The 13768-nt window shown below is 47.6% G+C and overlaps 1 protein-coding gene across 2 annotated transcripts in view; it reads left to right on the forward strand.

The window, feature by feature from the left end:
• Positions 1–8315, forward strand: part of RGR (retinal G protein coupled receptor) — a 14191-nt gene extending 5876 nt beyond the window's left edge. For both annotated transcript variants that reach the window (XM_032259267.1, XM_032259268.1), the window contains exons 4-7: positions 1873–2026; positions 3377–3494; positions 7093–7206; positions 7690–8315. In XM_032259267.1, coding sequence (XP_032115158.1) covers positions 1873–2026; positions 3377–3494; positions 7093–7206; positions 7690–7821 — 518 coding nt within the window. In that variant the 3' untranslated portion in view covers positions 7822–8315. The remainder of the gene's footprint in view (positions 1–1872; positions 2027–3376; positions 3495–7092; positions 7207–7689) is intronic.
• Positions 8316–13768: the final 5453 nt, after the last annotated feature.

The raw sequence follows: 13768 nt of genomic DNA on the forward strand, positions 1-13768 counted from the left end.
GAAGGAAGGAAGGAAGGAAGGAAGGAAGGAAGGAAGGAAGGAAGGAAAAGAGGGAGGGAGGGAGAGAGGAAGGAGGAAAGGAAGGAAGGAAGGAAAGAAGGAAGGGGGGAGGGAGGGAGGGAGGGAGGGAGGGAGGGAGGGAGGGGCCAGGGACAGTGGCTCCTGCCTGTAATTCCAACACTTTGGGAGGCGGAGGTAGGCAGATTACTTGAGGTCAGGAGTTTAAGACCAGCCTGACTAACATGGTGAAACCCCAATCTCTACTAAAAATACAAAAAATAGTCAGGCATGATGGCATGAGCCTGTAATTCCAGCTACTTGAGAGGCTAAGGAAGGAGAATTGCTTGAATCCAGGAGGCAGAGGTTGTAGTGAGCCAAGATCACACCACGGCACTCCAGCCTGGGTGACAGAGTGAGACTGTCTCAAAAAACTTCACAAAAAGATAGAAAGAACGGACACCTCAACTATATTGAGTCTTCGTATTCATGCACATGATTATTGTGCCTGCGGCTGGGGTGGGAGTTGTCTTAGTCTGCCCAGGCTCCTATAATAGAATGCCATGGACTGGGTGGCTTGAACAACAGAAATTTATTTCTCACAATTACACAGGATGGGAAGTCCAAGTTCAGGGTGCCAGCATGGTCAGGTTCAGTGGGGGCTTGCTTCTTGGTTTATATGTTCGCCTTCTTGCCATGTCCTCACATAAAAAGAGAGATATTGTCACTCCTGTGTTCCTTATTTTTTTGAAACAGAGTCTCACTCTATTGTCCAGGCTAGAATATAGTGACATGATCTCAGTTCACTGCAACCTCCGCCTTCTGGGTTCAAGTGATTCTCTGCCTCAGCCCCCTGAGTAGCTGGGACTACAGGCATATGCACCATGCCCAGCTAATTGTGTCTCTTCTTATAAGGGCACTAATCGCATCATGGAGGCTCCACCCTTTTGGCCTAGTTATCTCCCAAAGGCCCCACCTCCAAATGCCATCACATTGGGGATTAGGGCTTCAACATACAAGTTTGAGGGGACACAAACATTAGGTTCATATCAGAAGGGCACATCCAAGCAAACTGCATCTGGGGCCATATCAGTAGAATCCAAGTGTCAGATGAGGGAGGTTGTAGATATGCTCTTCTCTCCCAATCAGACCCCACCTGGAGACCTGTCCGCTGCCCTGGGATCTTATATACAAAACAGTATAACAAATGAACAGTAGACAGAGATGCACCTGAGAAGTGCATCCTGAAGCCAGATTCAGGAGGAGCCACTGGATGGAAAAGACTCAATGACACTGCAGCAGAGAGGAGGGCTTCAGGGTGGGGACCAGAGCAGGTCAAATTAGCATGGCTGATTCACATCAAAAGATGCTGCTGGGACCCAGCCTCTGACATTGGCACTGAGATTGAGCCCCACCCCCCTAGTCAAGCATTCTCAGAGGTTGTCCTGGAAGCAGGGGCAGTGGCCTTATGCTGAGCAAGTGCTGAGGGTGGTGGTAAGTCCAGACTTCTGCCTCCATCTCCTATGACCCTCACCCGAACCTCTGCCCATGCTTCCTTCTGAACCTTGGCTTTGAAAACACATCTGTCTCTTTGCCACTCCCTTCTTCTCTCTGTCATCTGAAGAAGAGGGTATAGTGAGACTATATGGAAACTTTCACTATCCATTATCTATTTCATTCTTCATAACAATCCTCCGAGGCAAGGATTATCATTCCCATTGTGGGCGAGAATACTGAGGCTCAGAGAAGCTCTTTGCTATTAAGCATCAGAGCTGGGATTCAGGGACACTCTTCGAGATCGGGAAGTCCATTCTTTCTCACTCTACCACGCCATCTGCTCCTTACAACCTTCTCTTCCTCCTCTGTCCTGTGCAGGCAGCCAGCTGGCATGGAACTCGGCCATCTCTCTGGTGCTCTTCGTGTGGCTGTCTTCCACCTTCTGGGCAGCGTTGCCCCTCCTGGGCTGGGGCCACTATGACTATGAGCCACTGGGGACGTGCTGCACCCTGGACTACTCCAAGGGGGACAGGTGAGGTGGGAGGATCATCTTTGAGGCTCCATGGGAATCTTAGCTTTGAAATCCTATGCCAGGGGTACCCGAGATGAAAATCCAAATGGGAAAATGGCAACATGTGCCAGAAAATCTCAACTCCTTAGTCATGATACTCACCTGCAGGTGGACAGTGGGACTGGAAAAAGCCTTTTCTGAAAACCGGCCAGGTGATGGGAATGTTATGAAAATTGGGGCCCAGAGTTGAACCCAAAAAGAGACATCATACAATAAGCCATTGGCTTGTGTCAGTGAAAGCAGTCACCAAGCCACGCCACCAACTGTCCCAGCACAGTTGGCCGTCATGGCTCTGACCTCATCAATTTCTAGAGGGAGCTATCCCTTGGTACAATAGATTCAAAGAACATTAAGGTCCTTGCATTGGGAGGAAATGGCCTAAGCATATGCTATGAGGCAATCCCTGGAGAGATAGGACTGAATGCATGAGAGTCCCCACCCTCATGGGGTTCGTGTTCTGGTACTGCCCCATCAGGCAGCTCTAGGGAGACAAGAGCTTTGGAGAATCCTTTAGGAACTGCCTTGGGGAGTAGTCACATGGGCTCCAGCCCCTCTTGCTTCCACCAGAGCCATGTTGCATTCATCTGCCTTACCCATGGTGTTTAATCATGAGGCATCCACACTGGATGACAGGCTTTCCAGGTGATGCTCTCTTGAGAATGCTGGGCCTGGTCCAAGTGTCCCTCCATGGCACTCCCCAGCAGGGTCCAGTCCTTCCAGCTGCCCCTGCCTGTTGGACAGCTCCAAGGTGACATAGTCTTCCCTCAGGAAATGGGAATCTGCCTCCCTGGGTCTCCCACCATTCCCGGTCAGCCCCTTCACTTCCCCATGACCACTATCTGGGACCCCAGGCTCTTCTGTGGTCCCTTCAACCGTTTCTTCGGTGAATAATATCCAACCTTCTTGTTATCCACAGTCTCCTTTTAAAACCCTTGGGCCTAGAACGCTCCTTGAATGTTCCTCTTGGTCCACTGACATCCCCACCACTGGGTGAACAGGTTTCCCAAACTAAAATTTCCCATTCTTTGTGCTTGGGGGACAAAGAAGAAAGCAGGTCTGAGCACTTGAACAAGACAGAGACCTCTTCCTCCTTGCAGCTCCCTGGCTTCTAAAGGCAAGTTCTAGGGGGACCTTGTAGCTCCCTGGCTCCTAAAGGGAGTTCACCTGGGCCCCGGGAGCAACCACACTAAGTGCTTGTCTGAATGGGGCATTTCCCCACATCCGATTATCTAGAGCAGAGCTGGTGGGTCCTTGAGGGCAGCTGGCCATCCCTGGGAGCTGACCCCAATCCTTTACCCGCACTGCCTGCAGAAACTTCACCAGCTTCCTTTTCACCATGTCCTTCTTCAACTTCGCCATGCCCCTCTTCATCACGATCACGTCCTACCGGCTCATGGAGCAGAAACTGGGGAAAAGTGGCCATCTTCAGGTAAGAGCCCTCCTATCGGAGTGTTATCAGATGGTGCTGAGCAGCTCCAGGCTCTTGGTGTCCAGAACAAAGAACTGGATGTGACACACACAAATAGCAAAGCAAACATTGCTTTTGCAGCAAAGCAAAGCAGCAAAAGTTTATTCAGCACAGTATTACACTCTAGGAGGGGGAAGAGTGGACTGATCTCTGATAAATGAGATCAGCACCAGTTTGGTGTATTTAAGGTTCCCAAAGCTACCTAATCTCCAGCGAGTCTCCCGTTTGATTGATAGGCGGTTTGCTTAGTTACTTTGCTCCTTGTGCCCTTGCCTGTCACCTCCATCCCATAATCTTAAGTACATGCATGATATGCAGTGCATATGCATGAGTTTTAATGAGGTTATTATCATAACAGGGTCATTTTAAGGATACTTTTTCTCTCCAATGCGCATGCCCATTTCTGAGGAGCTGCCTCTAACAGGTTTGGTCCAGATCTAGGCGGCCATGGGGGCTTCTTACACACTTTTTACTCTTATTTTTGTTTTGGCTGCTCAACTTCTGTTTCTTGTCTTGCTTCTTGCTCATCGCCTCTTCACCTTGCTTCTGCTTCTACTCATTCCGCCTTTAACCTCCAATTCCCTTTGCTATTCTCCTGCCTCAAGAGCAGCAGAAATTTCTCGGTTCCTCTCAGGGACAACAGGGAATATGAACAATGTGACATTCAGCAAGCAACCAGGGGTTTTCTGCATTTTTCAATAAAGAGACAATCCAGCTTGGACACAGTATAGGATGTTAGAACTGGCAGCCACTCTCCCTTTGCCCAGCTCGCCAAGGCCTGGGGAGCAAGGACCAGGACTGCTCAGATTCATCCAGATCAGGTAACTCTGGAACCAGGGCTCCCTGCTCGACACCATCCATGCTGTTCCACTTAATTCTTCCCAAGGATCTGAGGTTTGGCACAAAATTACAGGCTTTTTAAATGCTACTTTTAAACTGCTTTGAGATGTTTAATTTAATCACAGTCTCAGGCTGGTGCCCACAAGATAAAAATCAAACCTACAGGAACATTTGTCCAAGAAATACAATACTTCAAAATAAGCCTTTCTGGTCATTTTTTAATTTTTGCATTGCTATTCCCTTGCCAAGGTTTTATTTTAACTTGGTCACCTGGATGACCTCTAGCAAAGGAGTCATTGTAAGGTTTATTGCCGAGTTAAATGAGAAAACGGAGACCGGAGTAAGAAAAGTAAAAGCCAATTTATTCAGCTCCCGGGCGAGGTTCTATGGTCCGGGCAAGGGGCCAGAGAAGTCGCGCCTTTCTTCGTAGGGCATGGGGTTTTATAGGGAGTAGAGGTAGTTGATCGGCTGCAGGGGAAACAAAGCTGAGGTAGTCTCATTGGTTATGAAGGGACTGGTCACAGGTGAGGTGAGCCGCCATTGGCAGCCAGGCTGGGCCACAGGCAAGTGGGCTGGTTGAGGAAGTAAGGGGCAAGCTGCCATAGGGCAGGTTTTGGCTGGGCTTTTTTTAAACTTTGGCGGGCTTTCCAACGGGGCTGGGCCGAATGCAAAGTTTGCCGGTGAGTGCACGGCTGAGATTGGAATGCGGAAATGGGTGTGGGAAGCCTGCATGAAATGGGTGTGGGGAGTCCGCAAGGAGGGACCAGATGCTGAGTAATGTGCTCAGCATGATGAGGTAGTTTTCAAGCGCTGAGAGCCCCGGCAAGGCAACCGGCCTTACAGTCATAATAAGCAACAAAGATTAGAACAAATTCAGATACTAGTATTATTTCACCTTTGCAACCACTCTATGATGAAGGAGGTTTTCTTGTACCTTCTTTTTTTTTGTCACCCTGGCTGGAGTGCAGTGGCACGATCTCGACTCACTGCAACATCCACCTCTGGGGTTCAAGCAAGTCTCCTGCCTCAACCTCCCTAGTAGCTGGGATTACAGGCACCCGCCACGAGGCCTCACTTTGTTTTGTATTTTTAGTAGAGACAGGGTTTCACCATGTTAGTCAGCCTGATCTTGAACTCCTGACTTCAGGTGATCCATCTGCCTCAGGCTCCCAAAGTGCTGGGATTACAGGCTTGAGCCACCATGCCTGGCCAAAAGGAGATTTTCTTATCCCTGTGTCACAGACTAAAAAGTTGAGGCTGAGAAGGGGGTTAACTAAGCAACTCACCAAAAGCCACACACCTGGATTGAAACCTGGGTTTGGGACTCCGCCACCCATGTGGTCAATCACAGCGTGTAAAAGAAACACTCTCTTTTTAAGTCACTGCATCTGCCACTTTATTTATTTATTGTCAATTGGAAAGGGACTGTGCAAATCTATTTTAGTTAGACCCCGAGGTCACAGAAGGAGAGCAAGGGCTTTGCTGGGACCAGAATTCGTTCCCCTGGCTCCCAGCTGGCCGCTGGCATAGGTGCCAGCTCCAGGCTATCTGCACGATGGCCGCCCCAAGCCCTGTCTGGAGGTGCAAAGTCCACATTTATTGGAGGCTCAGTCAAGCGGGAAACATGGCTGCCACCATGATCTCCTCATTTTTCTGGGTAGACTTTAAACCATTGTCTCTGGTGGCATCAACAAGGTCAAACGCAGGGACCCCATCCCTAACTGAACGGCTTCCCAGGATGGAGCAGCCTCCCCAGGGGAGTCCAGGTCTCTCGGCCTCGGCCCCACCCCCGGGAGTGCCCGGCAGTGCTGAGCTCCCTTGTTTTTCTTTTTTTTCCCCCAAATAAGGGACAATTAAGAGGAAAAAAAAGTGTCTCTTGGTCAACATATTTTAAAAATCCAAGATAGAAGAAAATATGTTCTCTTCCAACTTAATTACCCTCTTCGTTAAAGAAAGTCATTTGGGAGAAAACGGGCATGAACTTCAGCGTCAGAATTTGCACATCCGTCTGTCTGTGCGGGGCAGGAACCTGGCAGCTCCCGCTGAAGTTAAGCGCCAGTCTTTCGCCCCCTCGTGGCCCCAGGCGGCACCCCAGCATCTCCCTCTTTCTGGACAAGCCCCTTCCCACTGGTTGTATTTCACGTTGGGAGCCGAGACTGGGTGGTCTCGCCAGGTGGCTGTAGCTGCGGATGGTGAGTTGGTTCTAGGACTGAGGCCTCAGGGCAGCTCAGCCTGGAGCCCCTCGTACACGTAGTCACAGAGCCCAGGATTCCCTTAAAGAGCACAGACCTGGGCCAGGCACAGTGACTCATGCCTGGAATCCCAGCAAATGGGGAGGCCGAGGCCAGAGGATCCCTTGAGCCCATGAGTTCGAGACCAGCCTGGGCAACATAGTGAGGCCCTGTCTGTATTTGACAAACAAACAAAGAGTACAGACCCAGGAGGAAGCTCATATCCATCCCAGTCTCAGCCTCCAGCCATGTCAGGTATTATCAGGCCATTTTACAGACACAGCAGCTGAGGTCAGGCAAGTTTAAATAAAAAGCTTAAGGTCACACAGCCTTAAACAACAGAGAGCCCCTCTGGTCTCAAGTTTCCCTGCAGACTCAGCCCCCTCCTGAAGCCCAGCCTGGCTGAGCGCTGACCTGGTCTTCTCGGCCACACAGGGCTGTGGGCCGCCTGGAGCAAGCTGACGTTTCCTGTGACAATTTCTCCCCAGGTTAACACCACTCTGCCAGCCAGGACGCTGCTGCTCGGCTGGGGCCCCTATGCCATCCTGTATCTATATGCGGTCATCGCAGACGTGACTTCCATCTCCCCCAAACTGCAGATGGTATAGATACTTCTCGTACCCAGAACTAGACCCCTCTCGTCTTTATGTCTGTCTCACCTCATGTCTCTTTGTGGATTTATGGCCTCTGTGCCAGTCTCTTCCTCTCTGTTTCTTCCTTTGCATACTCACAATGCATAGAGCATTAGTACGCCCCCCTAATCCCCTACCTCATTACTGAGTTAGACCAGGCTGCTTTTTGACATTGCCCAAATCTCAGGGACAGCCAGCCAGATGTTGCACATAAAGATTCTGTGAACAGGGGTTGAGATTGGTGCCCAGGTGGGGAGCAGGTGCGCCTGGACAGACGTGTGGCTGCATGGGGCTCCGTGAACCCTGCGTCTCCTCCAGCTAATCAGGGAGGGCTCCAAGCCTGCAGAACCCAATGATTGGCAGCTGCAGGGGGAGGGTGACTGGGGTCACCAGGTGGGACCAGAGAGAGGTGCAGTGGCTTTGAAGCTTTCCTGGACTTTTCTGCCACAACAGGTGCCCGCCCTCATTGCCAAAATGGTGCCCACGATCAACGCCATCAATTATGCCTTGGGCAACGAGATGGTCTGCAGGGGAATCTGGCAGTGCCTCTCACCGCAGAAGAGCGAGAAGGACCGAGCCAAGTGAGGCTGCCACCCTGGACTGAGCCCCAGGCCAGGAGGCTGACCCAGGAGTCCTGCCCAGCAGGCTCAGCAGCCAAGCCCAGACACTCTCACACCATCCTCAGTGGCCCCTGGAGCCTGGCCCTAGGCTGGACACAAGGATTCAGAAAGACCCCAGGCTGCACGGAAAGAGCCAGATGGACCTGAGTGTCGGTCACAGCCCTCTACACTCAAGGCTGAGAGGCCTCAGGAAAGTCACTCCTTTTTAAAAGTAATAATAAACCTAAGGGAGTAGAGGGCAGTTTTGTTACATGGATAGATTGCCTACTGGTGAAGTCTGGGCTTTTAGTGTAACCATCACCCTAATAATACACATTGTACCCATTCAGTCATTTCTCATCCTTCACCCCCTCCCACCTTGTCACCCTTCTGAGCCTCCAATATCTATGAACTCCATGTCCATGTGTGCACATTATTAAGCTCCCACTTACAAGTGAGAACATGTGGTATTTGACTTTCTGTTCTTGAGTTATTTCACTTAAAATAATGACTATCCATGTTGCTGCAAAAGACATGATCTCATTCTTTTTTATGGCAGTGTAGTATTCCATATATATATGAACATTTTCTTTATCCAATCATCTGTTGATGGGTTGATTCCATATCTTTGCTACTGTGAACAGTGCTGTGATAAACATACAAGGGCAGGTTTCTTTCTGATATGCTGATTTCTTTTCCTCTGGGTAGATACCAGTAGTGGGACTGCTAAATCAAATGGTAGCTCCATTTTTTTTTTTTTTTGAGACGGAGTTTCGCTCTTGTTACCCAGGCTGGAGTGCAATGGCGCGATCTCGGCTCACCGCAACCTCCGCCTCCTGGGTTCAGGCAATTCTCCTGCCTCAGCCTCCTGAGTAGCTGGGATTACAGGCACGTGCCACCATGCCCAGCTGATTTTTTGTATTTTTAGTAGAGACGGGGTTTCACCATGTTGACCAGGATGGTCTCGATCTCTTGACCTCGTGATCCACCCGCCTCAGCCTCCCAAAGTGCTGGGATTACAGGCTTGAGCCACCGCGCCCGGCCAAGGTAGCTCCATTTTTAAGACAGTATGGAGAAATCACCCTACCGTTTTCCACAGGGTTGTACTAATTTACAGTCTCACCAACAGTGCACAGGTGTTCCCTTTTCTCTGCATCCTCACCAGTATCTGTTATTTTTTGACTTTTTAATAATAGCCATTCTCACTGGTGTGAGATAAGATCTCATTGGGTTTTAACTTCCATTTCGCTAATGACTAGTGATGTTGAGTATTTTTTCATATGTTTCTTAGCCATCCATATGTTTTCTTTTTGAAAAAAGTATTCATGTCTTTTGCCCATTTTTTAATGGTGTTATTTGGACTTTTTTGTTGAGTTGAGTTTCTTATATATTCTGGATAATAGTTCCCAACAGGACAACATAGTTTGGAAATATTTTCTCCTGTTCTGCAGATTGTCTGTTCATTCTGTTGATGGTTTATTCTGCTGTGCAGAAATTTTAGTTTAATTAAGTCTCATTTGTCTTTTTTTGGTTTTGTTGCTTGTGCTTTTGAGGTTTTTGTCATAAATTCTTTGCCTAGACCAATAATGCCCAGAAGAATTTTTCCTAGATTTTCTTCTAAGATTTTTACAGTGTCAGTTCTTACACTTAAATCTTTAATCCATCTTGAGCTGATTTTTTTTTTTTTAAACAGGGTCCTGCTCTGTCGCCCAGGCTGGAGTGCAGTGGTGCCATCATAGCTCACTGCAACCTTCACCTCCCAGGTTCAAGCAGCTCTCATGCCCCAGCTTCCTGAGTAGCTGGGATTACAGGCACATACCACCAAGCCTGGCTATTTTTTTGTTTGTTTTTGTTTTTGTTTTTAGTAGAGACAGTGTTTCACCATGTTGGACATGATGGTCTCGAACTCCTGACCTTGGGTGATCTACCTGCCTCCCAAAGTGCTGGGATTACAGGCATGAGCCACCGTGCCTCATCTTGAGTTGATTTTTATATATAGTGAGAGATATGGGTCCAGTCTCATTCTTCTGCATATGGCAATCCAATTTTGCCAGCACCATTTATTGAACAGGGTGTCCTAACATCACTCCTTCTAAACCTTCTAACCCTTAACATGAAGATGTTAAATGGACTTCACAGGGTTGATGTGAGGCTGGAAGGTAACATGTACTCACTAAGCACATAGAAAATACTCTTTAAAACAGAGCTGCTTGTTAAATCTTGGCCACACCCTCCAGGGACTCAGTCTTACATAGAAAGGGGTCAAAGCCTCAGGGTTTGCTTGTGGGAGCTCAAGCTAGGCTGCCAGTGTTCAAATACCACCAATTAAACTGTGATCTGCTGCCAGTCACTTCTGCCTGTGCATCATTTCCCAAGTTGGGAGACAAGATGACGGCAGTGGCAACCTGACTGCATAGAAAGGACCAGAACATTCCCTGGCAAGTGCACAGTCCTGGGTGAGACCCAGGGCCTTGCAGGGAAATGGAGATGGTGAGCAGAACATTCCCTGGCATGGTAAGTGCTCACAGAGTGTCAGCCACCAGCACATGCCAGTCAAAGACAGCCTCTGGTAATATGGGGCTTGGCCTGCACGTTGTTTTAAAATGTTTTGAGGTTCATTGCCAACACTGAAAAATCAGGAGAATTTATTTAAGTCCAGATGTCAGAAGATGAGGTCTTACCAGGCTGTCTTCCTACAAGGTCCCAGTTTGCAGGGCTCAGGGCAGCTTGACCCGTTGACCAGGACACATGCTCTTCTGTCAGCTGCAGTCCCTGTGCTCCCTGTGGATCCTGTGGGCCTCTGGATTTGTGACTAGAGCCATCCCGGGCCCCCAAGAGAAGGAGACAAGGCCAAACACATCAGCATCCTCACCTGTGCTCAGAGGAGAAGCAGGGAGGAAGGCAGTTTGGCCAGGCTGGTTTCAGGGATGGCTTAAGCTCAAGCCCTGCATCCCCAAGTCTTCCTGGAGGAGGGAAAGGTGAGCTTGGGCATAGCCACCCTGGCCTGGGTTGGCAGGAGATGCCACGTTGGCCATCACAGACACCGCAATGCTCTCTCCAAGTTCCATGCAGCCCTGAAGAACTGCGGCCACACGTGGAAAGGGGAACAAGAGCAAGGGTGAAGGCCAAGTCTGGAGAAGTCAGGAAGGAAAAAATAAGTGTGAAAACAGCAGAAACAGTGCCAGAGCCTCATCTGCAGAGCACAAGGGCTCAGGGCATCTTCATTGGAGGCCCGGAGAATCTGCCTAACCTTCCTTTGTCCTGGCCTCTAGTCACACTCTACACTAAAGAACACACTGATACAGACCCACAGACTGGATTTGGAAGGGGCCACCAGGAGGCAGGTGGACGTCCAGAACCATCAAGCACCAAGCACCAGAAAATGCTACCTCCAGTAATCACTTCCTTATTTGTAAGCCAGCATCCATTTCACTCCCTGAATCCCTGTTTGTGTTACTTAGTTCTGACATAGTCACGTATCCATCCAATACGTATCTGCCGAACAGCTGCTGTGTGTCAGACACGTGCTTGATGTGATGATGCAGTACCAAGATCCTTTCCAGATACTGCTCAAAAATGTCCACTGTCTCTTTATCTGTTACATTTGTGTGTAAAATACAGGTGTTAACAATAGCTAGGAAATCAAAGGTAGAAATTACAGTACAGCTGTGTCCAAGTAAGTGGAATCAGGTATAATAATAAGCTTTATCATGACAGCCCAGAAGATTCCTTTAAAATCTCTGCAAGTCCTTATCACAAAACTAAACACTTATCCCAGGCTCTAGATAATTCAGCGTGCACTCTGCTTCATTGTGAACTTGGTTTAATTGTATTTCAAGAGAATTATCCCCCACTGACTTTCAATGAACAGCCAATTTTAGTCCCATTCTGGATTTTAAAAAATTTCTATTTGACTTGGGAACCATTTTTTTTTTCTTTTTTCTTTTCTTTCTCTCTTTTTTAAACCACATAGTCCTCTGTAAGCAAACCACCATTATTTCTAAGAAGAGTTTTCCCTAAATTGCAATCCACAGAGGAAGGCCCCATAACATGCACTCCTGTGGTGTGACCAGGCCCTGCTGTCCCCTCGCTGGGTAGCCTTGGGAGTCAAGACCTGCTCAGGTCCATCCCCTCCGTCATCTCAGTCCCTGGGCACTCTGACACAGGAGAAGGTTCTCAAACACTATCGAAATTTTTTTCTCCAAACTAGATGCTTGTGGTGGACTGAATGTTTGTGTCCCCTGAAATTCCTATGTTGAAACACTAATGCCAAGTGTGGCTGTACTGGAAATACAGTTAAATGAGTTCATAACAGTGAGGCCTGATCCCATAATATTGTGTCCTTATGAGAAGAGACACTAGAGAGCCTGAACTCTCTCTTCCCCCACCCCACGGAAACCTCCGGGAAAGACCATATGAGCTTACTGTGAAAAGTTGGCCCAGCCCAAGGAGAGAGCCCTCAGCAGACACCAACACTGCCGGCACCTTGATCTCAGACTTCCAGCCTCCAGAAATGTGCAAAATAAATTTCTGTTGCTTGAGCCATCCAGTCTATGTATTTTTTATAGCAGCTTTACAAACTAATACAATGTTACATTAAAGCTCATCATTGAAACAGATGATAGTGGAGGGGACGAACAGCCCAGCTGGTACCTCTAGCCCCAGAACACCCAGTGCCACTTCTGCAGAACCCCAGGATTGTACAAAACCCAATTTAAATGTCACCAAATTTGGCTTCTAAGATTCCTCCCACTCTAGGATCCACATTTCTCCATCTATTTGTGTCCTTTCTTATTTCGTTGAGCAGTGGTTTGTAGTTCTCCTTGAAGAGGTCCTTTACATCCTTTGCTAGTTGTATTCCTAGGTATTTTATTCTATCTGTAGCAATTCTGAATGGGAGTTCACTCATTATTTGGCTCTCTGTTATTGGTGTATAGGGAAGCTTGTAATTTTTACACATTAATTATGTATCCTGAGACTTTGCTGAAATTGCTTATCAGCTAAAGGAGATTTTGTGCTGGGATGATGGGGTCTTATAAATATACAGTCATGCCATCTGCAAATAGAGACAATTGAATTTTTCCTAATTGAATATCCTTTATTTCTTTTTCTTGCTTGATTGCCCTGGCCAGAATTTCCAATACTATGTTGAATAGAAGTGATGAGAGCGGGCATCCTTGTCTTGTGCCAGTTTTCAAAGGGAATGCTTCCACTTTTTTCCCATTCAGTATGATATTGGCTGTGGGTTTGTCATAGATAGCTTTTATTATTTTGAGATACATACCACTGATATCTAGTTTTCTGAGAGTTTTTAGCATGAAGGGCTGTTGAATTTTGTCGAAGGCCTTCTCTGCATCTATTGAGATAATCATGTGGTTTTTGTCTTTGGTTCTCTTTATGTGATGGATTACATTTATAGACTTGCATATGTTGAACCAAACTTGCATCCCAGGGATGAAGCCTACTTGATCATGATGGATAAGCTTTTTGATTTACTGTTGGATTCGGTTTGCCAGTATTTTATTAAAGATTTTTGCATCAATGTTCATCATGTATATTGACCTGAAATTTTCTTTTTTAATTGTGTCTCTGCCAAGTTTTGGTATTAGGATGATGTTGGTCTCATAAAATGAGTTAGGGAGGATTCCGTCTTTTTGTATTGTTTGGAATAGTTTCAGAAGGAATGGTACCAGCTCCTCTTTGTATGCCTGGTAGAATTTGGCTCTGAACCCATCTGGTCCTGGAAGTTTTTTGGTTGGTGGGCTATTAATTGCTTCCTCAACTTCAGACCTTGTTATTGTTTTATTCAGGGATTCAACTTCTTCCTGGTTTAGTCTTGTGAGGGTGTAAGTGTCTAGAAATTCATCCATTTCTTCTAGAGTTACTGGTTTATGTGCATAGAGTTGTTTGTAGTAATCTCTTCTGGTGGCTTT

The sequence above is a fragment of the Sapajus apella genome, unplaced genomic scaffold (genome assembly GCF_009761245.1).
Source record: "Sapajus apella isolate SASKATOON/1434 unplaced genomic scaffold, GSC_monkey_1.0 scaffold107, whole genome shotgun sequence".
Taxonomy (NCBI): domain Eukaryota; kingdom Metazoa; phylum Chordata; class Mammalia; order Primates; family Cebidae; genus Sapajus; species Sapajus apella.